We start from the raw sequence: 24,282 nt of genomic DNA on the forward strand, positions 1-24,282 counted from the left end.
ACTGTCTGATTTGTTTATTCTCTAATTATGGAAATCTAAGGGTGGTTATAGGTATTTAAGTTCCTTTTTATGGAGTGAAGATGATGAAAGATTTTGGCACCCAATATTTAAGCATAATAATTAGAAATAAAGATAGGACTATTTTGGGAGATGGCATATTGCCGGGCAGGGGAAGGCAAGGGAACTTCCTTTGGAGGTTTAAGGGACAATACCTAAGCGGGATTCAGTTAGACCCTTTACCTCATATAGTCTAGAGCAGTGTTTCTCAACCCGTGGGTTGTGATCCAAAAGTGGTTCACAAGAATCTACTGAAGGGTTGCAAACAAACTTTAAAAACGGATTCCCCTTTAAAGGAGAAAATCGTGGCTTTTTCCTTACTGGGTGGTAGAGCTCCAGCCCCCAAGGGGCTACCTGGGGCCTCTCCTGTCCCAGACCCGGAGGGGAGAAAAGGTAGGCTGGGGCGAAGGGGCAGCAGGTCAGGAGTGAGGGGCACTGGGTCAGGGCTGGCCATCGGTGTTTACAAATGAGCCCTGGTACAAAAGAGGCTGGGAACCACTGATCTAGAGCAGGAATTGACAGCCTATTGCCGGCATGGGTTGAAGCTTAAAACCCTGCTTATAACCAGTCCCTACAAGTTGGAAGTTTCTACCCTGCCCTGCTCCCGAGGGGCTGACTGCCAGATTCCCAGCCTCTCTGCAGCAAAGGGAAGCTTAGACACTGCAGAGCAGCAGGATGTGCAGTGGAGGAGAGCACTGTGGAGCAGAGGGGCAGAGCGACACAGCTTTGTGGAGCTGATCACCTGTACTGGATCAGACCTCTTCACAGGCATGTGGGTTGTAGGTTGCCTTACCCTTATCTAGAATCTGTACAAAATGTAGGTGACTATGGGATATCTCAGACCCAGGACTCTGGTCAGTGCCTCTTCTTCTTTAACTTTTGTTCATTAATCAATCGCTGTTGTTGGGTGAGGGGGAATCAGTAAGTCTGATACTGCCCAGAAACGTCTTGGGTCCCTGAACACTGAAGGAGCATTTGATTTACTACTCCTAAATTAGAGCTATCCCTGCATAGTCTGGTAAAAGACTCTTCCTGCTTTTCATACTCTTACCCTCTCTTTTATACTTCAGTTTAAATGAGCTATTCAGGCACATTAAGACCTTGCATTTTCATAAGTGTTATTGCAAAAACTGTCAAAGTAAAAGCTCTATATTTCAAGAAACTCTCTATATAAAAAGGGCCATAGACACTTGACAGGCAGATTCAGATTTCTGTTTCTTGGAGTGCCTCCATCTGAAGTATAGGAGCTTTTATTTAGGTTCATCATAGTTTGGTTATGGTACAATCCTGAAGCCTTTTATCAAGCAAAACTGTCATGAGTTTCGTTAGAATTTTTCAAGAATGTCTCAATTGTTATGGGCAAATGGCAAGGATTTATTTTGGGTGATATCTTTCATTGGACCAACTGCATGGTTGGAATAAAGTTAGACAATCAAATAGATTGCATTTATCAGTCTAAATCCTATATGTTTCTGTTTTGTAAAAGGTTTTGCAAACAACTGCATAGTCCTTCATCTGTATGAATTAGGAAAGTGTGATGCTCATTTTTATGGGTATGAAAGCTGAGGAAGAAGGCAGATCAAATTTCACAAAAGTAGGACTCTTGGAGCTCAATCCTGCAAGATGATGATAAACCCCCTTATATCTACTGATTCATTTTTTTTCCCATTTCTCTAGGTACATGTGATCACAATATTTATAAGCTTAATTAATTCTTTAAATAACAAACAATGTCAACAGTAGGTGGGTGAAACTGGGAAAAGTTTGTGAGAGAGTTTGTACTGGACATGAGAAAACCTGAGAGTCCAGAGAAGAGCCAACCGTAAGATCAGGGGCTTGCAAGGCTAGCCATATAAGGAAAGGGACTTGGGTCTCTGAACCTACAGAAGAGAAGGTTGAGAGGTCATTTGATAGTAGCTATATCAAAGGAGTTTATCAGGAGCTTGGTGAACAACTGTTCACTAGGGCACCCTGGGGAAAACCAGGAGCAATGGACACAAACTCTTGGAAGGCTGCTTCAGACTTAATACCCGGAAAAACTCCTTCACAATCAGGGTGTCCAGACTGTGGAATAAACTCCCTCCAGAGGTGGTACAGTCATCTACCCTAGAGGTTTTCAAGAGGAGAGTGAGCAGTCACCTTGCTGGGGCCACTTGACCCAAGTTGTCTTCTTGCCTAGAGGAAGCGGACTGGACCCAGTGATCTGCAAGGTCCCTTCCAGCCCCTAACAATCTATGAATCTATGGATTCAATATTGTTAGCAAAATTTCTTCCATTGTTTGTAATAGACATGAGTATTGAAGTCTTGAACTGGCGTGTGAAACCCAGATCAACTGGCATAGTTGAAGCACTGATACTGGAATGGGTATAAAATCTAAGTGATATATGCTTATTTTATTTTTCCTGTAAGTCTTTGAGGAAATCTTTGCAGTCTGTGGAATGGATTCAGATAATGCAGTTCATGTCAGTAGAAGATTTGTTATTGGAGTAACTTATAGAAAAAGTTATTGCAGTCAAGTAACTTCTATAAAAGCAAAAGAAAAAATGTTTCCTAGTAAATGCGGCCACCATCTTCAGTTTGCTTTGTACCTAGATGTTGTAGCATGTATGGTACAGTGATAATGCTGCTATAAAACCATATTACAGTAGCTATATCAGCAGAGGTAGTTAAAGACAGTTTGAATTCTTTAACTACTCAAGTTAGAGCTCTGTTGTCCTAACAGTTATTTTACAAGAGTGAACATGCTTAGATTAGAGAAGTGGTGCTTCAGACTGGCACAGAATAATAATCTCTTAGATCTTTAGCTTGGGACAGGCTGACTCAGGAAAGTAAGTGGTAATAAGGCTAAAGTATTTTCCCCTTTGAGGTTTTTACTTTGAATCCAGCTCTGATTGGTAGTGATGGCTCTTTAGCAGCCTATATGAAATGACTTGCTGATCAGTTTAATTCCCAGTGAATAGGAACAAAGTCCATCTCATAATAGATCCTAAATGGGTATTCTTGCCGGCAGTCTCCACAGGGAAGCCAGTGACTGAATGGGTAGAGGAACTCAAATACCTTCTTGCCTTTGGAGGTTGTCCTGTGTCAGGTCCCAGTTGAGGCACTTAGGAGAGGGTTGCACTGTTGCTGCTGTCATTGCTTTTTCTGTATCTGTGGTATAATTGGCGAAGCTTCAGTCTCCGGGTCTGTCAGTCCAGCAAGTTTTACAAATACTAACTTTGTAGAGAATTCATGTTGAAAATGGGATGACGAGACCACTGTGTTTACTCTGTGATCTTTCTAAAGAAAGGAAAGAGAGATTCTTGGGAAAGCTGTTTATAAAGAAAAAGGTTAGATCTCGCCTGGTTCTGTTGCAGTGTACAACAGTAGTGCCTGGCCTTTTTTGGTCCGCAGCCAGGTGAGCAGTGCCAGGCCCATCCATGGGCTGGATCCAGTTTGAGGACCCAATACAACCATGTGAGAATAGCCCACCTGGGCTGCTGCAGCCACGCACGGCTTGGAAATTTGGTGGCAGGGAAGAAGCAGCAGTGTTAATTGCAGCTGCTCCCCCACAGCTAAATTTCTGGGCATGTGGCAAGACCTGTGGGCTGGGGTTTGAACACCCCCAGTGTACGGCTTTAGGCTGCAAAACAAATAATTGCTTTCAAATCAGTAAGGAAGAGTGTTTTTTCCTGCTTTTCATGGTTTTGTAGTTTAAGAATGTAAACTTTTCCACCTACAGAATTGGTGCTTGTCCGTCAAACAGATGGAAAGAGGCCTTGTTTCTCACGTCCCCCTTAAACAGCCTAAGCTAGGTATTTGTTACTAATCCATTTTTCTCAGAGTTTGAATCTCCTTCTAGTCAGATAGATACATGACATGTTCCAAATTTGATTGTCATCTACTAACTTATAGCAAAATAAGAAAATACCTCCAATATCTCCTCTAGATCAGTCCACTGGCAGCACTGCAATGCCAAAGACTTAGGTTCAGTTTCTGATTGTGGCACCTGTGCCCATCTCCTGGGGGCCGGGGGAGAAGAACGTGAAAAGAGGTAGAGAGGGTTGATTCTTCAGTGTTGATCAAAACTCTGCTTTCTGCATTTTGAAAGTATTGGGAGTAGAACTGCGATTAAGATATCAGTCCCTGAAAGACCCCAGCTCAGCAACTCTCATTCCTAAATATTTATCAGGCTGAGAATGCCGGGAACCTGAATTTGTACGAGGCAGTCATACATTACAGCTTTCTCTTTTGCTTTTTTTCAGTTGAGTGAAATTTTCATCTTCCAATGAATATGAGTATAAGCTTGTTTTAAAATACATAGCGTGTTAGTTGTCTAAACCTGGATAGTTATGTCATTTGTTTTGATTGGTTTCTGGGTGTATGCGGTTTGGTGTCATGTCATGTGAAAGAAACCCACAAGTCTCCTCAGCCTAACTGACAAGTCAGGCACCGTGCAGAAAGGAGAAGTAAATAGTGTGTGACGCAGATCATCTGTTTAAAAAAAAAAATCTTTTGGTTGTTTGCTAGAAGTATCTGATGCATTTTTGTATAGCTGTAGATTACCAACTGTTGGATCTTTCACTCCATCGGTGTAAAATCAGATACAGGCTCATTGACGTATTCAGGTTTTTTATTTACGCACTTACTTTTTCACACTAAACCTCAGAAGGAGTGTGATGAATAGAGCATCCAGTCTGCTTTTGTAAGTAACTGTAGGTTATCTGCACGCAAAGTAAGTTCACTGTTGCACAAAAAGGAATACTCCCTCTAACAGCATTTTTCAGACTTTCAGTTAAAGCACGTGACTTATGTTTTGGAGCAAAAAACAGTTTTAGTCAGCTAATTTAAATGTGTGTCTCCCTTCTTTGGAAACATTTCTGTACACATGACTTCTTCTGTTATTAAAACCCTTTCCTTATTTTTCCATTAGCATTTAAGGGAACAAGAATGTTTGGTGTTAAGTAGTGAGTTTAACATAATAGGCATCTCGAGAGACCTGGCTGAAGGATGATAATCAATGGGATACTGTTATTTTGGGTTACAAACTGTATAGGAATGACAGAGTAGGATGTGCAGGTGGAGGAGTGACACTATGTTGAGAGTAGTATAGAGAATAACAGTATAAAAACCTTATCTGGAAGGCAAACTGCCATAGAATCCCTGGGAGTAGAAATTCTGCGCTCCAAAAAAACCCAACCAAAACCCATAGTACTAGGCTTGTACTACCAGCCACCTGATCAAGAAGTTCAAGGTGATTATGAAATGTTCAGGGCGGTTAGAGAAGCTGCTAAAATGGGATAGACAATAATAATGAGAAACCAAGTGTCTTCCCACAAACTGGGTAGACACCTCATCAGGGCAAGATGCAGAGATACAATTTCTGGATGGAATAAATGAGTGCTTTGGAACAACAACTTGTCTTGAAACGCACCAGAGGAAAAGCAATTCTGGGTCAAGTCCTCAGTAACACACAGGGCCTGGCTCAAGAGGTATATGTAGTTGAGCCACTCTATAATAGCAACCATAACCTAACCACATTCAACATCCTAGCAGGAAAGAATAAGACAGAAAGATCTACCATGCCAGTATACAACTTAAGGAAGGGAATTTACAGAAAAATGAGAAAGTTAGAAAGAAGTTCAAAGGAGCCATCCAAAACATAAAAGCTGGTAAGCTCCCTGGAAGTTTTTAAAAATATCATAGAGACTCGGGAAGAGTGTATACCACAAATGAAAATGGGTACCAACCTTAGTTTAGTATCAGTTAAGGATGTCATTCAAGGCAAAAAGGTGTCCTTCAGAAAATGGAAGTTGTACCCAAATGAAGAAAACAGGAAAGATCACAAACTCTGGTAATTCTAGTGTAAAATAAGGCAGACCAAAAAACAAGTTGAGGAGTGTCTAGCAAAAGATGCTGAAGTCTGTAAATCTCTCAGAAGCAGGAAGCCAGCGAGAAAATTAGTGGGACCGTTAGGTGACTGAGGTATAAAAGGTGCACTCATGGATAGATAGGGTCATAGCAGAGAAGTTAAATAAATCCATTGAATAGATTTTTTTTTTTTTAATTTTTTTTTTATTTTTTATTTTTTTACTACTGAAGATACTGGAGGAATTCCCATGCCAGATCCATCCTTCCAGTTAAATAGGTCTGAAGGTTGGATCACACTGAAGTGACAATAGAATAAGTTTTAGAACAAATTGATAAATACAAAATCATCAGGATTGGATGGCATTCACCCAAGAGTTCTGAAGGAACTCAAAGGTTAAATTGTTTTGCTGCTGGCAATACTATGTAACCTATCATTACAAATGGTCTCTGTGCCAAAGGCCTTGTAGGATTACCAACAACATTTATCCTAAAAAGGGATCCAGAGGTGATCTTGGGAACTACAGACCAGTGAGTCTCACTTCCATCCCTGGCAAATTGGTAAAATCTATATTAAAAAATAAAATTGGCTGTCACATGAAGAAATCTGATCTGCTAGAGAAGTCAGCATAGTTTTTGTTAAGGGAAATCCTGCATTACTAATCTGCTGGAGTTCTTTGAGGGTGTTAACAAGCACATGGACAAAGGGAATCTAGCTGACATGATATATTTAGACTTTCTGAAAGCTTTTGGCACCTTCAACAAAGGCTTTTGAAAAACTGTGTTGCTGCAGGATTGTGGGGAAAGGTTTGTTGTGGTTTGAAAGTTGATTAAAAGATAAGAAGCAAAAGGTAAGGTGAAATGGTCCAAAAAGGAGGGAGATCAGAAGTTGGGGTCCCACAGAGATCTGTGCTGGGGCCAGTTTTGTTCAACGTTTTCATCAGTGACCTTCAAATGGGGGTACACGGTGAAATTCCCAAGTTTGCAAATGATACCAAATTATTCAAGGTAGTCAAATACCAAGATAAAGGCTGCAGAAATTTCTTATGAAGGTAAGAAAAAGACAAAAAATGGCAGATGAACTTTAATATTGACAAGTGCAAGGTAATGCACTTAGGGGAAATATAACCTCGATATTTAAACAGTGCTGGCTTTTTAATTGACCTTGGAGTCATTGTAGATAGCTTTAAAAATGCCAGCTTAGTGTGCAGCAGCAACCAAAAAGGCCAATAAAATATTGAGCATCACTAAGGGAATTGAAAACAAAAGGAAGAACTTCGTAATGCCACCATGTAAATTCATGGTAGACCAGCATCTTGAATACTGAGTCATTCTGGTCTCCACATCTCAAAGGATGTGGTAGAATTAGAAAAGGAACAGGCAAGAACAATCAAAATGTTCAGGGGTATGGAGTAGCCACCATGCCAAGAGAGACTAAAATGCTAGGCTCCCTTCCAAACTGATGGGGAGGCTAAGGGAGAATATGCTAGAACTCTGTAATATCACAAACGGTACAAAGTCACCTGGGAATAGGGAGCTGTTAGTCACCAAGTCCCAGAATACTAGAACTAGGTGCACCCACTGAAATTAGTAGGAGTCAGGTTTAAACCTAACAAGACAATAGTTTTATGTAGTGTATAGTTAACTTGTGGGACTCATTGCCACAGGAGGCTATAGAGACAGATAATATAGCCAGGTTCAAAAAGGGGCTTGACAAATTAATGTTTCATAGTTGGTAGGGTCAGAAAGGACCCGAGCAGATCATCAAGTTCGACCCCCTGCCATGGCAGGAAAGAGTACTGGGGTCTAACGACCCCGGCTAGGTGATTATCAAGCCTCCTTTTGAAGACCCCCAGGGTAGGAGCGAGCACCACTTTGCTTGGAAGTTGGTTCCAGATCCTAGCCGCCCTGACTGTCAAGTAGCGCCTCCTGATATCTAGCCTGAATCTACTCTCAGTCAACTTATGGCCGTTATTTCTTGTTACTCCTGGTTGTGCTCGAGGGAACAGGGATTTTCCCATTGCCTGCTCGTCTCCCTTGGCCAGTTTATAGGGGGCCACCAGATCCCCTCTCAGCCTCCTCTTGTGGAGGCTGAACAGGTTCAGATCCCATAGCCTCTCCTCGTAGGGCCTACCCTGCTGCCTGCTGATCATGCGAGTGGTCTTCCTCTGGACCCTCTCCATGTTGTCCACATCCCTCCTGAAGTGAGGTGCCCAGAACTAGACACGGTACTCCAGCTGCGGCCTGACCAGTGCTGCATAGAGGGGAAGGATCACCTCTTTGGATCTGCTCGTGATGCATCTGTGGATGTATGATAAGGTGCGGTTGGCCTCCCTGACCGCATCCCCACATTGGTGGCCTATGTTCATCTTGGAGTCAATAGTGACTCCAAGATCCTTTTCTGCCTCTGTACTGACAAGAAGGGAGTTCCCCAAACTATGGGTATGCTGCTGGTTCTTCCTCCCCAGGTGCAACATGTTGCATTGTCAGTATTGAAACCCATCCTGTTCTCATCCGCCCACCCCTGTAACCTGTCCAGATCTAATTGCAGGCTGTCCCTCTCCTCTAGTGTGCCCACTTTTCCCCACATCTTGGTGTCATCCGCAAATTTGAACAAGGTGCCTTTCACCCCCTCATCCAAGTCACTGATGAAGATGTTGAACAGTGTGGGCCTGAGGACTGAGCCCTGAGGAACCCTACTGCCCACATCCCTCTAGGTCAAAAATGACCTGTCCACCACCACTCTCTGGGTGCAACCCTCCAGCCAATTAGCAACCCCGTACAACAGATCTCTCAGTAGCTATTAAACAGAACAGTTGGAAGATGTTTCTCCTAGCATCTTTCTAACTTAGTGATGGTAGACGCCAGGGGTAGATGACTCTAGGTATATCTGATTCAGTGCTCTCCCTCTAAAGCATCCAACCCTGCCACTGTCAGAGACAGGAGACTGAACTTAAAGGACCATTGGTCCTATCGAGTGTGGTAGTCTTAGGCCATGTCCAGACAAGTAGGACCATGTGTTTCCTTGGGGACAAGTAGCAGTGGCACCCTTTGTGCTGCTGCTGCTGGTCCCCGGGGATCACCTGTGCCTCTCGTATTCTGCCATGCAGCAGGTTACCCTGGGTAAGGTAGGGGAGGCTAGGGCCAGCAACTGCGCAGGCCCCAGCAGCTTTATCTGGTGTCCTCTGGGAGCTGCAGCCACAGTGCTCCTGCAGCAGCAGGGAGCCTGGCGGGCATGGCTCCAGCTGGCCAGGCTCCGATTTTGGGCAGTACATGCTACCACCATATGTGCCGCCCTGCTTTTTTTTTTTTAATATGGATTTTTTTGACCCTGGCTTCTGGGATCAAAAAAAAAAAATCCTGTGCTGCAAAGTAGCAGCGCGGGGAACTCCTAGGTGTTCAGTGTGGCGCCACAGATGGGTCTACAGCACCACATACCACACTTCCGCATTCATCTGGACGTGGCCCTTATCTTTTTAAGTGAACTAAAACCTTTCTCCATAATGTATTTTACCAAGGACATTGCATTTGTAATGTACTATAAATTTCCACATCTGTTTTGGTTCAGTGCAGTGAAAGCTTTCTAATAGGTTTAATGTTCATGGTTTTGTCATACTGTAAATCTCATCTTTCAGTAGTATTTGTCTTACAAATCAGTGGTTCTTTGAGTGCAGCGTGCACTAGTGTCCTCTTTGTAATTGAATGAACCGTAAATTGAAATAAAAGACTTTCATCTGTTACCTTTTGCTGTTTCTAATAAATAAATCTCCACTTGGACATCACTTTCAGGTACTTTTGAGTAGGATAATCAGCATTCCTGAGACGAGAGCTTTAACAGTCTGTAACTGCCTTGACAAAAGTAATAAAGTCCAGAAAGTAAGACTGTTTTAGGATTCATGATTTTATTTCCTTCCTTATAGACTTCCACTAGTCAGGCTGTCTTCCGCCTTCAGTCTGGTATCTGTCAGCTCTTTCGAGAAACTCTCATTCGCAAGGGATTTGTGGAAATTCAGACTCCCAAAATCATCTCAGGTACTGCTTGGTTGTTTCAACAGTTACAATGATGAGAAATCTGATTTGTGTAGAGAAATTTGTGGGGGCTGAAAATGTGCTGTTTTTTCATCTTTTTAATGAGCAAGAGATAATGTTCCTATCTTTTAGGTTTTAGGCTTAAGGTGGCAAAAGCACTGTAACTTTTAAAAGCTACAAAGGTGACTTGTCTGGATCTCGTATACAATAGACCACCTGACGGCTAAGGATTATTCAGACCTGACTGCCATGCTCTCCAGTGCATATAAAGATTTCAATAAGTTAAGCAAAGATGTGTGATCATGATTGCTCTTAGATCTGAACACTTGACCAGTACAGAAATCAGATGTTTGCAATTAAAGAAATAAGAGTTTTTCAAGTTAAATTACCTGTAGATTTCCTAGTGGAGGTATCGGTATACATGATGCTGTACCAAAGATCATTCCATGATTAGAAAATAATACGAAATTTTATTTTTACACTGAACAAAAGATGAATAGAAGGTGCTAATATACAGCTATGCTAAAACCTAGGGCTAGGAGTTGGCAAATATAGATTATGGTGAAACTTTAACTTTTAACCATTTTAAAAGGGGAGGAAAAGCTGCTACTCAGGAGCAGGCATCAGCTGCTAGGATATAATGGTTTCAGCTGCGCATTAGCAACAACTCAGTAACTTTTACCCCAATGAAGCTGGATTAAAGTTGCAGCAGCTTTGCTACATCTGCAGCACTGCAGGAACATGCAGAGGTTACATTTATGTTGTAACATTTTATATCAGTGTCAGTTGATACAGTTATGCCTGTCTGTAGCCTTAGTTTCTATTCCTGGCTCCCCTGCTGACTTGCTTTGTGACTTCGAATGAGTGAGCCAACTCTCTGGTCCCATTGCCATTTGAATATAGTATCTACCACCTCACAGATTGTGAGGCTTCATTGATTTTGCCAAAATGCATGAGGGTGCTATACCAAAGCATGGTATTTACGTTGTTCGCTATGGGTTTGCCTTACCCAGGCATCTTAGCAGTGGATATTATAATTTCCCTTTTACTAAGCCAGTCTTGGTTGAGCCCCAAACTTTTCTAATTCAGTGGATGCAAGCAACGGTCTCACCATGCAAGTCTCACTGAACTCTAACTCACTCTCCTCACTTTACCTAATGCACAGATGGTCCACAAGGTCTCTATTTACATAAAGCCTTTCAGGAAGTGCATCATTCTTACTGTGCAGTGTACCGTTGAAATCAGTAGTGCAAGCCTCCTATTGTTTCAAGTAGATTATATTTAGCAACCCAGGTACAGTAGGTACAGTCTGTACTATTTTCATATATAAATATCCCAGCTGTTTTAATCTATGGTTTTAAAAATTGTTGGTCCACATTCCAGAATATTCATTTAAATTTTACTTTCAGATAAAAATACACAAAAAATAGCTGCTGAAATTTAGGAATTATGCGGGGGGCCCAGAGGTTTGGAAGTCACACCACATAATGCATTTGTTCATGTTAGTGGAAAAGTGGATAATAGTATTTACTACTTAGCCATTATCTCTCAACTTTAGGGTATTTCTTAAGAATACTGACTGATCATTCTTCACCATACCTTTGTGTGTTAGGTAGCTAGGAAGACGCATGTCGTTCTCATATTACAGTAGGAAAACCATTAAATGTACTCACCTGAGAGCACAGATGGGAGTCAGTTTCAAATTTGGGATAAGATTGCAGGAGCTCTTTCTTGCCAGTACTGCATTAGATTTTCAAATTAGCTCTCTGTGCTTAACACCTCAAAGGTGACTGGACAAGCAATGTCTATCAAAATTATTAGGTGCTATGTGTGTCATGGCTTTGAAACATCTTACCTTTGTCTTTAAATATAAACATAAACATGCTTGAATTGCACAGCTTAGGTTAATTTTTTTCGTTGTTATATTTTAATATTTTTGGTAATTACTACAATGTAAATCATTCACATTTTTCAGCTGCCAGCGAAGGAGGAGCCAATGTATTCACTGTATCTTACTTCAAAAGTAGTGCCTACCTGGCTCAGTCCCCACAGTTGTACAAGCAGATGTGTATATGTGCTGACTTTGAAAAGGTTTTCTGCATTGGACCGGGTAAGAATAACTTTGCCGTATGAATAACTTGGATAAACCAGCAATAGGTTACAGTGGGAGCGTGACAAATAAGGTAATTTTACACATGCTGAAAGCATGAATCATTTCATCTGTGATCTGCATACCAAACAAAAGTATCAAGGAAGGGCTACCAATCGGACTGACAGATTTGACAGATAAGCTGAAGGAACAGAAGTATGGTGCAGAAGTCAGAAATTTTGGCAGAGCACTGGTATTCTCTAGTGGATATTACCTCAGAAGACAAAAAAGGAGCACTGCAGTAGGAGATAGTAGAACGGTGATGAACTAAAACAAGCTTGTAAAGTATCCGCTAATTCTGTGATGCCAGAAGCTGAAGGTTTTCATGCATGTGCTTCACTTGAAGCAATTAAAAATATGAAAGTCTTTTTTGCATAAAATGCGTTCAAAGGGCCCATCCTACAGTGTGTGTGTGTGTGTGTTTGTATACATATATATGTATATTAAAAAAAATGTAAAACACATGCTAGAAATTGGGCAGACAGTAAAGTAACCCCAGATTTTAATAATTTCTAATCTCCATCTTGATCTCTTCAAAAACTTAGGAAAAATAGGTCTTGCTACTGCTGAACAGTAATCTGCAGTATCGCATTTCAAGTATACTTCAAAAGGTGGTATAAATATATTTAAAGCTGGTAATTAGTCATTGGCAGAACAACATGAAAAGAGAACTAAAGATTTCAAAAGTACCAAGTGTTATAGGTCTTGTTCTGTGTCAAAGTGTTGCAAGACCAATGTGATTGATTGTATGAGTTCTTTTACAAGCAGCAAATAGTTTTACTCATTTCATTTAAGATAAAAATGCAGTTTAGTATTTGCACTCTTTTACAGTATTCAGAGCTGAAGATTCCAATACACACAGACACCTGACTGAGTTTGTTGGTCTGGATATAGAAATGTCTTTTAACTACCACTACCATGAAGTGGTAGATGAGATTGCAGACACTTTGGTGCAGATATTCAAGGGACTTCAAGAAAGGTAAATGCACCTTGCTCAACATATGTAGGGGTTTTAATAGGACAAGAGTTGGCATTTCCTCCAGTAACCACCAGAAATCCAATTTACACCAAGCAAGCTCCAGAGTTAATGCTCTTACCTCTCCCTATCTGCCTAAGTTTCAGAGTTTGTGGAAGCCTCGGGCGTGAGTCCATTGTCACCCTGAGGTGTGATTCATGGAGCAAGTCAGTTGGCATCAACCAAAACTATTTTTGTTGGGAAAGTTTACGTTTACAACAACTTTTTGTCTGTGTTTTGACATTGATCTTCATATCCTCTTTTTTTAAAAGCTTTCTCATGTCTTCCTTATCTTAATAGTTAGTATATCAACATGAAAGTATAGAGCAGTGTTTTCCACTTTTTGGTACAAAGCCAGTTCAGCAGGTTCTGGAGGGAAGTCTCACATTTGCTTACAAATTGTGAGCTATCTAGCCAGTAAAACACAATATATTTACTTAGCTACAAGCAAATTTGGATGTGGTTTCTGTAATATTTAATTCTGGAGTTAAGCCAGTAACTATAATAAAGCTCGAGTTTCTAATTTATAGGGCAGTGATTTCAAGGAATAGTCATCTTAGCTGGTTACTCCTTAAGAGAAGAATGAAGCATCAGGAATAGCGTTAAATATTTGTAATATTTATCAGAGTTGTATTTGCAGTGTTTAAGTGAGTTTTATCAACTTGGATAATATTCTGTTCTTAATTATATACAACTGCTTTGGGAACAGTCTTGAAGTAATTGGTCTTATATGTTACAAAAGTGACCTCTTGTGGCAAAAAATGTACTGCAATTGTAAGCTTGCATTAGTGGACCCTGCAAGAAATGCTTTTCTGTTTCGAAATGCTTTTCTGTTTCTTCATGTATAGATTTCAGACTGAAATTCAGACAGTGAATAAACAGTTTCCATGTGAACCATTCAAGTTTTTGGAGCCAACTTTGAGACTGGAATACCGTGAAGGTGTGGCTATGCTCAAGGAAGCTGGTGTGGAGATGGGGGATGAAGAAGATTTAAGGTATAATAGATGTGTTGGAAAGCAGCCAAACCTTGTGAGAGTAAAAACACACACACGCACACACCAGTGCTTGTCGAAATTTTGATTTGGTACTGTACAACCATGTTCTGAAATGAATTCATTAGACTATATGTGCTCATAAAATTATTGGAAAGTGGGACTGGAAGGGATCTCAAGAGAACCGGAAACTAGGACTGGAGGGAACCTCAAGAGGTCAAGTAGTCTAGGCCTTTGCTCGAGGCAGGATCTTCCCTAATTAAACCATCCCAATCAATTATCTAGCTACCTTCTCTTGAAAAATAAGTAATGGGATGAGAACCTAAATCCCTTAGTTTACTGTAAATACTTTATACCTAAGTCAGCCTTTGGTATCCAAAACAAAAAATATAACAGCACAAAGTGAGAGAAGTTCGTCAAGAATAAAACACTTCTACAAAGCAGGTTGCAGGGCTGACCTGCTAAAAGTCTGTAAATGTGATTTTTAAGTCGAAGATTCTTCAGAGAACTTGATGCCCCTGCCATGGAAACCTTGCCCCTCTTTTTAAACAGTGATCCCAGTTTAATTCTCGACTAACATTTACTGGGAGACGAATCAGGCTCAGTGACTTTGTAGCAGCATTCATGTACATTTACCAGATTAAAACATATGTTCTTTCTCATGTGTTCAGTTTGTTTAGGGACATGTATGACTTCTCAGTTAAAATCAATAAAAGGTTTCAGCGTAAGGGTCCAGCACTGCAGTGCTATCTGGATGAGAGCACTTTACACTGCAGGGCAGTGGGGAATCAGGTCCGGAGTCTTTTAGTAATCAAAATAATGTGACAGGATCAAGAACATTCTTAGTTAGGGGTTGTTTATGACATAGCCACAATTTAGTTAGGAATTTAAACTTCTCAAAATATGCAGGAACACCTGGGGTGCTTTCTGAAAGTTGTGAGGGAAAGCCCTTCAAAAATAAATCTGCAGAAATCTTTTAGGTTTTTTGTATGCTTAATGGAGGCCTGATTTGCTTTATTCTGACCATCGCAATCTTTTTCAGCACACCTAATGAAAAGCTTCTGGGGCGTCTGGTAAAGGAGAAGGTAACTATTGCTTTAGAACACATTATTCTTTCTGTTAAAATGGAAGTCTCTACAACGTAGAAACAGTAGAGAGAAATGTCTGTTTTTGTACAAACAAGGGGATGTTATGTTTCAAAATAGGTAGTCCTCAGAAGAGGCAGAAGTCATTTGGAATTTTTTTTTTTTGTGATTGACATAAGAATTTCTTGATTGTTGACCTGGGTAATCTTTTTTGCTATCATTCGCTAGTCTCTTGACAGTTCCTTCCATCCACTCTTATTATAAATAATACCATTTGAAGAAATATTTTAAGAAAGAAAATTCTGAAAAAAACCTTTGAATCTTTTTATTGGCTTTTATTTACAATGCAGCACATAATGTATTTTAAGGAAATGATACTTTACAAAAGCTGTGCTTACTGGAGAGGTGTTTGGGTTTGGTGGGTTTTTATAAATATTAACCAAAACTCAATATAAGCTTGTCCTGCAAATTGAGTTAACAAGCAATTCATAGGCAAATATTCTGATACACTAACCTTGAAACACTAAGATCATAAATAGATAGAGGTATTTAGCTGTGTTTTCATTAGCAACAGCAGGGGAAGGCAAGATCTGTGTTTAGAAAATAAAAAACAATGCATTTATGACAGCAAGAAATGTTACTTTTCATGCATCCTGGAAGTCACAAAAAATGAAGTGTCCAAAAACAAAAAGTGTAATAAATAAAATACAGGATAAAGTCCTTGTGCAACTTCAAACTTTAATAACTTATATACCAAGTATATAGAAGCAAAGTGTAAACAGCAATTGAAACCATAATTCATTAAGTTTTTTAACATAGTGTAAGCTATGCATAAGGTAAGAATCACAAATGCAATTCATGAAATCACTCAGCAGCAACTGGAAAATGTTTTCTACGAGTTGGAAAATCAGACTGAGTTATTTATCACGAAAGAGTGGTTATGTTGAAATATAGAAGTTTGAGCTGTCTTGTGTTAAAACCTAATGAATTATGCTTTCAATCACCATTTACAGTTTGCTTCTATCATATGTACATCTAGAGTTATTAAAGTTTAATGTTGCACAAGGACTTTATCAACGCTCTGTATGTTTCCTTTGCTTAATTTGTTTAAAAGGGTTTTTTTAAATATTAGTTTTCAATGATTAAATTGTGGTGGCTTTCTTTATATAACCGTCCCCTGACCTTACCATATCTCGTATTAATTTATTAAACTATCTGGTCTTCTTGCAGTATGATACAGACTTCTACATACTTGACAAATATCCTCTGGCTGTGAGACCTTTTTATACAATGCCAGACCCAGTAAATCCTGTAAGTAAAGTGTTGTGGCATAGTCAATGTAAGAGTAAAAGGTTTAATTTTACTATGTAAAGCTAATTTGGCAGGTGAGTATTTTCTTCTTTGATTTACAGTGCTAATGAGACTTGAGTTGGGCACAGTGATATCAAAGGTAAACCAACACCTGTTGCGCTGCATTTGGTTAAAAGTTTCATATACTTTTGAAAGCTAATAGAGACATAACGGGGCAGCTGGGTGCCCAAGGCAGGGGCAGTTTCCAACTCCTGGTGCTTCTGGCATGGTTGAGCAACTACAATTGCAGCTGTTATTTTTCTGGACTCCTGACCATATACCCTGCCCCAAGGTGGGTGCACAAGTCTATTGCCCCAGTCACCCCAATTTGATTACGCTATTGCAAGCTACATGTTAAAAAAAAATAATAGGAGTCAAGTCCTGTCTTGTCAGATTACCGCTGCTTCAGTCATAAGCATTGCATAGTGAGCAAAATTATTCTCAGTTTTGCTTTAGCAGAAGTGCAATTTTCTTAGGTTTTTATAAAACCCCTGCATTATTCCTTAGCTTACAAAAGTAGTCATTCTGCAGAGGGAGTTGGCTAAATTCAAGTTCATAAATTAGGTCAAGTCTGAATCTGATGAAAAGAAACATCTGATTATAATGGTGCTGCCGTAGCCCCAAAGTATTTCCTACTGGGCACATCTACACACGCAATTAATGTGCCTGAATAAACAGTCCAACATTTATTGTCCCTGGATGCACCATTTCAACACCAAGATGTTTACTGCACAGCTAACTGTCGCAGGTGCCAAGACTTTTAGTGCACAGCTAACTGGTCCGCTGCGTGGTAAATATCTCATGTAGACATGCCTGCTGTCACCTAGTTTCATGTGTTATCTTAGCCAGTGATCTCAAAAAGCAGGTATCTGCTGGCTGAGGAAACGCGTCATTTCCTCCAGATCCGGGCCACTAATAAGATGCAAACTTTTACCTTTCTAGAAAATTTCAAACTCTTACGATATGTTCATGAGAGGAGAAGAGATTTTATCTGGTGCTCAGAGAATTCACGATCCTCAGCTGCTGACGGAAAGAGCCCAGCATCATGGCATTGGTAATAAAATCAGTTGGATCAGGGGTGTTTATCTGTTATTAAAAATATAATTTTGGGATGCAGTTTGACACCATCACTTGGGGCTACACAACAGGAATATGCACTATAGCAGTAATAGTCTCATTTTGTTTCAGCCATTTTTAATCCACTACACATTAATTTAAAAGAAACTGGCTAGTTTAGCAGCATCTGGAAACTGTTTTCTAAGAGCCTTAGCAAGATTACTAGTATAGGAAATGTGAAGGTTCAATGCAGCAGGGAGTTGGGGACATGAAACATGGAGCAGGGGTTGGAGAGTCCTGTCTTCCTGTGCATCCTTGCTGCTGCAGACTCTTGCTGACTGCTGGTTAGTACCCCCAGTGCAGCCCCTCACCACCACTGGTTCCTCACTTGACTCCTGAACTGTGAATTAGCAAGACAGGAGAGAGATCCATTGGTGGAATTAGGGAGGAAATCATTGTGGAAAAATACTGGATGATAGGAGATGAGAGATGGAGAGTGGGTATAAATTTAAACAGGCTTTGTGTTGAGGTGCTGTGTGTGAAAGCAAACAGTGAGTGGTTTACTTTCTGTCTTGAAGGAAGGAATAGTAAATGGAAGGAGGACAGGGGAAGGGAGTGAGGTAGAACATAAGAAAACTTGAGTCTGTCAGTGCAGTATTCTAAGAAAATACATTGGGATGTGTGTCCCACCATATTCCTCAGTTCTCCAAATTAATACCACTATAATGCAGAAGAGTGGCTTAGCCCACACTCACCCACCAAAAGCTGTCCTCATGAAGGGCTTCACAGAATTATAAAGAAACATGATTAATTCATGCATAGTTGTGACTTTTAGAAAATGTGTGGTCATTTACCCATGCCTGATTTGACAGGTTCATTGCTGAGATGTTGCGTATGCATCTGTATATTTAGTTTGGGAGGCCACTTTGAGAAAAATTAAGTTGAGAAATTTGATCTGCATGAAAATAAATGTGATTTTCTTCTGTAGACTTGGAAAAAATAAAAGCTTACATCGATTCCTTTCGTTTTGGCGCTCCTCCCCATGCAGGTGGCGGGATAGGTAATGTACTTACCCTTATTTTATTTTGTCTTACTCAAGTTTAACTTTCAGTGATTAGACTCAAGTAACTTTTATTTGAAATAAGTATAGATAATTAGTCAAGAGTTCAGAATAACATTTAAAAAGTTAACCTGAATGTGTGAAAATGGTCTAGTTGAGTGATTAAATTTTAAAACGTATTTTAGGCACAGCAGTTTACAATCGCACACGTTGTTTACAGCAGCAAAATGTAACCTGTGGGCACATCCAGCTGAGCACGGATGTTTGTTTCCCCGGAGGCAAGTAGCAGCAGCGTGTCTTGTCCCGCTGTTACTTGTCCCCAGGGAACACCATACCACACATGCTGTGGTGCTGGGGTTACCCTGGGTGGGGCAGGGGAGACTGGGGCCAACAACTGGGCTGGCCCCAGCAGCCGTACCTGGGGGCCTCCTGGGGCTGCAGCCACAGCAGGAAGCGTGGCCAGCAGCCAGAGTGTGGCCCCAGCCAGCCAGGCTCTGGTTTTGAGTGCCACATGCGCCACCCCACTTTTTTTTTGCTGTGGATTTTTTTGATCCTGGGATCTTCCAGGGTGAAAAGAATCCCCGCACTGCAAAGTAGCAGTGCAGGAGATGCATGCATGTGCAGTGTGTGGCACTACAGATGGGTCTACAGTGTCACATCCCTCACATACGTGCTCATCTGGACATGCCCTGTTTGTACATGTGGAAGTATGACACTGTCCTATCCTGTTTAGGTATACGTTTTGTCTATGTTAAATTTATTTAGAAAATTCTAAATGCCCTTCCTGTACAATTTGTAAGACGGATAGATATAGTCTTCAGTTCATAAATGTTAAATAAAGCATTACATTGGGGATTAAACAAGTATGCACAAACTTAAGTAAACTGCAGAGATGATTCTTTAGAAAAAAAGGCTATTTTGGAATCCATTATGCAGGTATCCGTGAACAGACAAATTGCAGCATTTGCAAATAACAAATATTATGTAAGTCACTTATGACCAAGTCTGAAGGGCTTCAGAGGGATGTAGCAAAGGTGAGCACACAACATGATGGCAAATGAAATTCTTCCCAGTACACAATGGAAGAATAATTTGAATCATACTTTTAGGCTTTGCTCAGTCTAAATTACTGTGCATCTTAAGGCATTAGAAAGAAACATTTCTTAAGTACAGGTTGCTCCATAATCGTCTGCCACAACTCTTTCTCTTTGCCCTGATGCATTTGGTTTGATCAGTACTAGCTTCTGTACTCAGTGCAGTACTCTCGACTTCCCAATCGCTTTTTCCCTCTATTGTAACAGTGATAATGTAACACTAAAAGGCCCTAATAAGGTTGGGGATCCCATTTTGTTCTTTGGTTTCCCTGTTACTTAGTGTGTATAATAATTGCATGTGCATAATAATTAATGTTATGAGGTACAGTAAAACAAAGCAACTTCATGTTTCTCATGCCAGTTCCATCATCTAGTTAATTGTACTGGTATCTCAGAACAGTCCTGTGCCTTATTATGTAGAATTCTTTCCTCTGCAATTGTTTTAAGGTTTGTTAGAATTACTAAGCTTAATGCAGATCTCACTGAGCCACACTAATGAGTCATTTGACTGGATTTAATTTTTCCAGGGTTGGAAAGAGTAACTATGCTCTACCTGGGGCTGCACAATGTTCGTCAGACCTCCATGTTCCCTCGGGATCCCAAACGACTAACACCTTAAGAAAACCTGCTTTTGAAAAGTTTTTTTCAGTGCCCTGCTATTGATCAGTCTCTACCCTCAGTATTGTAATATGCAATAGAAGAAGGAAATCTAATCTACTGAAGTGCCACAGTTTTTTGAATCATTCACTGTTTATTTAAAGGGAAGTATTTTAACAGATCTGGACTTTTTGCAGTAGAAGCTAGGTTCACATTTTTATGAAAATGTTATAATTCCGTTGAGTTCATGTTCTACCAATACCTTGGAATTCAACAAGTTTCTAAACACTTACATTTTAATAAACTGTGCAATAAAAGCTAAACAAAGTCGTCATTTTTAACTTATAGCAGCTAGTTGTGTATCTTAAAGTACCGTTTGATCAAAGCCTAAATAACTGTAGACACTGGCAACTCGAAAAGCAGGAGGAAGGTAACAAATTGCTAACTGATTTGTGTGGTAAATGAGCATTATGAAACACAGGTGAAAAATAGAACATCACTAATGAAGTGATTATACAAAATTGTAAAAATAGATTGCAATAAAACTCTAAAAGTAAATTGGCCACAGCATTTGTCTTGTTTTGCTCTGGGGTCTCGCAGTTTATATGAAATCACCAACATAAAGTTGTTTTGGGAATGATGTCATAACTACCTGGAGTTAACGTAGCCTTTTTTTTTTCTCCCTATTATTCTTTCTGAAAGTATTATAAAGAGAATAGGACCATTCTTGGTTTTAAATGAGTGTGTCTGGTGCACAGAGGTATGTGTGCTATCTGCAGAGAAATCAATAGATAGACATTTCAAGAGGATTTCATAGAAAATTAGTTTTAGAAAGAGATAAGTTTGTACTTCAGGGTGTTTTTATTCTATTTATAAACTTCTAATTTTTTTTAAAGACATTTCTGCCATCGTAAAATTCTGTGTTAGGTGGCAGTTATTATTTTTAGACCTATATCATACTAGGGAAAGAGAAGGATAAAAATGAGGCTGTGAACCTTTGATTACAGTATACACGCATCAGCTGTTTCACAAGTGTGCTTGTGTCCCCTTATTTCTAACTTTGATATTTAATAGCATTTTTCTTAAATGGCTCAGTATATTTAGTGGAAATATATTTTTCACCGGTCTCAATAGTTTTTTATTGCCTATTAATGTCAGTTTGTGCTTTCCAAAATGGAATGAACTTTTAATTTTGTATATATGTGAAACACATAATCTTCAAAACAAGCCAGTTTCTTTGTTGGAAACAAATACATTATTAAAGTAACCTATTTTAGTCATCACAAAACTGATTTTTAAAATAATCTGGATGTCAGGTTTACTTATACATTATGTCTAAAAGTCAGGCATTGGCTAGAGTATGTCAATGCACTGTTTATGAAAATGCATGTACAGAGGTATTAATTTAGATAAAACCATCTTCAATCATCATAAGGAAGAATTTCTTTACTGTCCGAGCCCCCAAGGTCTGGAACAGTCTGCCAGCGGAGGTGGTTCAAGCACCTACATTGAACACCTTCAAGAGTAAATTGGATGCTTATCTTGCTGGGATCCTATGACCCCAGCTGACTTCCTGCCCTTTGGGCAGGGGGCTGGACTCGATGATCTCCCGAGGTCCCTTCCAGCCCTGATGTCTATGAAATCATGTAATTTTTCACTAAATCACTAACATTTTCTATATGTTAGTCATTCCAGCTCTTATCAAATTAAATCCCCAGTTGGTGTGTTATCCCTAATGTTCTAGATGTTTCAGAGTCTGGTCCTCAAACCTAGGCATCTCATTCTGTAATTAACCACTTCAGTATAATTTGGTCCAATTTTCAAAGGTGCTGATAGTGCAACTCTCAGCTTCTAAAAAGTTGCCCTTAATATTTAACATACTTAGAGAGCCCTTCATAGCAAGTCCAGCAATAGGAGCTAAGTGCTCTGGAAAACAGACTCATGATAAATTATAATGCCTGGGTCCAACTCATGTGCAGGTATGGAGAATTCTACAATAAAGTAAATGACTTTTTGTAACTGCCACCTAACAAGGCTTAATTTTGATACTTGTTGATGGATCTCTCCAGTATAAAACATTCTATCTTTAGGATGGTAATGGTTAACCTGATAAAAGATTGGGAACATGAAAATGAAGGTTTGTTAGAAGTTATGCAATTCAGAGAACACGTTGCACAGCTTTGTTGAGGAGCTGGGATAATTTACTGTGGCATCTTCCCAAGATGATTAATTTCTATTTAAAATCTGTTGCAGGATACCCAGTTGTACTTATCAAAGCTAAGTGGATTATAAATACAGCTGATTATCACAGATTTATTACTGCTAAAGCCAAGCTTCAAAACAGTTGTTTATTCAACTAATCCAACTGGAATTAATCAAATTCAATTACCTTATCTAATACAGAGCTAGTAATATATCTGGATAAAAGGAAGCCTCCTTCTAATAATAAACAAAATCACTGAATTGTGTGTTGTGCCGAATTTTTTTTCTGAGCACCAAATTTCAGAAAGAATTGCTGTATATATAGTCAGGCAAACTGCTTTATCTGTGTTTCTGCAGGAGCTGTCCTAGCTTATGTTTCAGTGCATTTTATTCATAATGGCTGCACAAAAGCCAGATTTAGGGTGTAGGCCTTGGCTTCTTTCTGTACATAAACTGAACAGGCAATTTTCCCTGGTCTGCCTGACAATCAACAAGAATATAAATCTACATGTAAAGTGTATTTGTCCTCACGGTTATTTTAATAAGGTTAGCTTTTGAGTAAAATACTTTATTGCATCCTGATAACACATTTACAAAGGGTAGTCTTAGAATATGTGTCTTGATAAATAATGACTCACCTGTAGCAGAGTTGGAGAAACCCCAGAACGCATGATTATAATCATCACTGACTTGTAAAGGTACCTCAAAGTTTTAAGCACTGAGTCTGCATTGCTGTTTCTTTCATTCTAATCAAGACCTTCCGTGGATGTTTAAAATTAAGAGGGAATCAGGGTCTCAGTTGCAGCTGAGAATAAGAAAGGATATTAGACAGGAATAGCTGTGAACAGTCTCTTAAACTTGATTTGCTTCTGAAGTTTTTATACAAATAAATCAATGAATTAGTTCTGCCATGAGAACACTTCTTGGTAAGATTCTTCTAGTCTGCTTTGGGAGATTCCAAGCCTATTTGGAGCTCTAGATATCCTTTCCATCTGCAGGAAGGAGCACAGCCTAACTGTACTGCCAGACCAAGACTATCTCTAGGAGGTAAATGAGCAGAGAAACCAGCTTCCAGTATTAAGGAGCAAAAACTTCTTAAAAGTGTCTTAGAATGCTATTGGTGGGGACCCACCAAATTTATGATTTCGTGATTTTTGCAGAAACTGCACATTTTCTAGGTCCCACATAAAAACTGGGAACAATGTGACAGAGAGCAGATTTAGGTTGGACATTAGAAAGAACTAATTCACGGTAAGGGTTGCCAGAATCTGGAATGGGCTTCCAAGGGAGGTGGTGCTCTCTGGGGGTCTTCCAGAGGAGACTGGACAAGCATCTGGCTGGGGTCACGTGACCCCAGCGCTCTTTCCTGCATAGGGCAGGGGGTTGGACTCGATGACCTACTGAGGTCCCTTCTGACCCTAACATCTAAGAAACTATGAAAAAGCCTGGTCCCTGTGAAAAAGCAGAAGGGTGGGGAAAGAGGCGCTGCAAACAGAGGTGGGATGCCTGGGCATCCTGAACAGAGGATGGGGATGAGCCGATTTTTGTCCTCTGCCAATCTCCAGGGAGCGCAAGATTTCTGGGACCCCTCGGCCAGTCTGGGGGGGGGGGGTGCCACGCTCCACCGTGAAAATGTTGCCTGACACCACGCTGGGACCATGAAATCCAGAGGCAGCCCCCAGGAACTAGGTAGTTCCCTACCTATAGATAATGAGATGCTGCTGCCTTTTTTTTTTAAGGCTGCCTGC

The 24,282-nt window shown here is 40.1% G+C and overlaps 1 protein-coding gene across 1 annotated transcript in view; it reads left to right on the forward strand.

Moving 5' to 3' along the window:
- Window positions 1–20,890, forward strand: part of DARS1 (aspartyl-tRNA synthetase 1) — an 80,584-nt gene extending 59,694 nt beyond the window's left edge. The window contains exons 8-16 of the mRNA XM_090045845.1: window positions 9,826–9,937; window positions 11,910–12,044; window positions 12,915–13,062; window positions 13,947–14,093; window positions 15,133–15,175; window positions 16,406–16,486; window positions 17,468–17,579; window positions 18,570–18,641; window positions 20,263–20,890. Of these exons, the coding sequence (XP_089901971.1) occupies window positions 9,826–9,937; window positions 11,910–12,044; window positions 12,915–13,062; window positions 13,947–14,093; window positions 15,133–15,175; window positions 16,406–16,486; window positions 17,468–17,579; window positions 18,570–18,641; window positions 20,263–20,354 (942 nt within the window). The 3' untranslated portion in view covers window positions 20,355–20,890. The remainder of the gene's footprint in view (window positions 1–9,825; window positions 9,938–11,909; window positions 12,045–12,914; window positions 13,063–13,946; window positions 14,094–15,132; window positions 15,176–16,405; window positions 16,487–17,467; window positions 17,580–18,569; window positions 18,642–20,262) is intronic.
- The last annotated feature ends 3,392 nt before the right edge of the window (window positions 20,891–24,282 follow it).

Source organism: Crocodylus siamensis, chromosome 4 (assembly GCF_052110815.1).
Source record: "Crocodylus siamensis isolate JL-2025a chromosome 4, ASM5211081v1, whole genome shotgun sequence".
Classification (NCBI taxonomy): domain Eukaryota; kingdom Metazoa; phylum Chordata; order Crocodylia; family Crocodylidae; genus Crocodylus; species Crocodylus siamensis.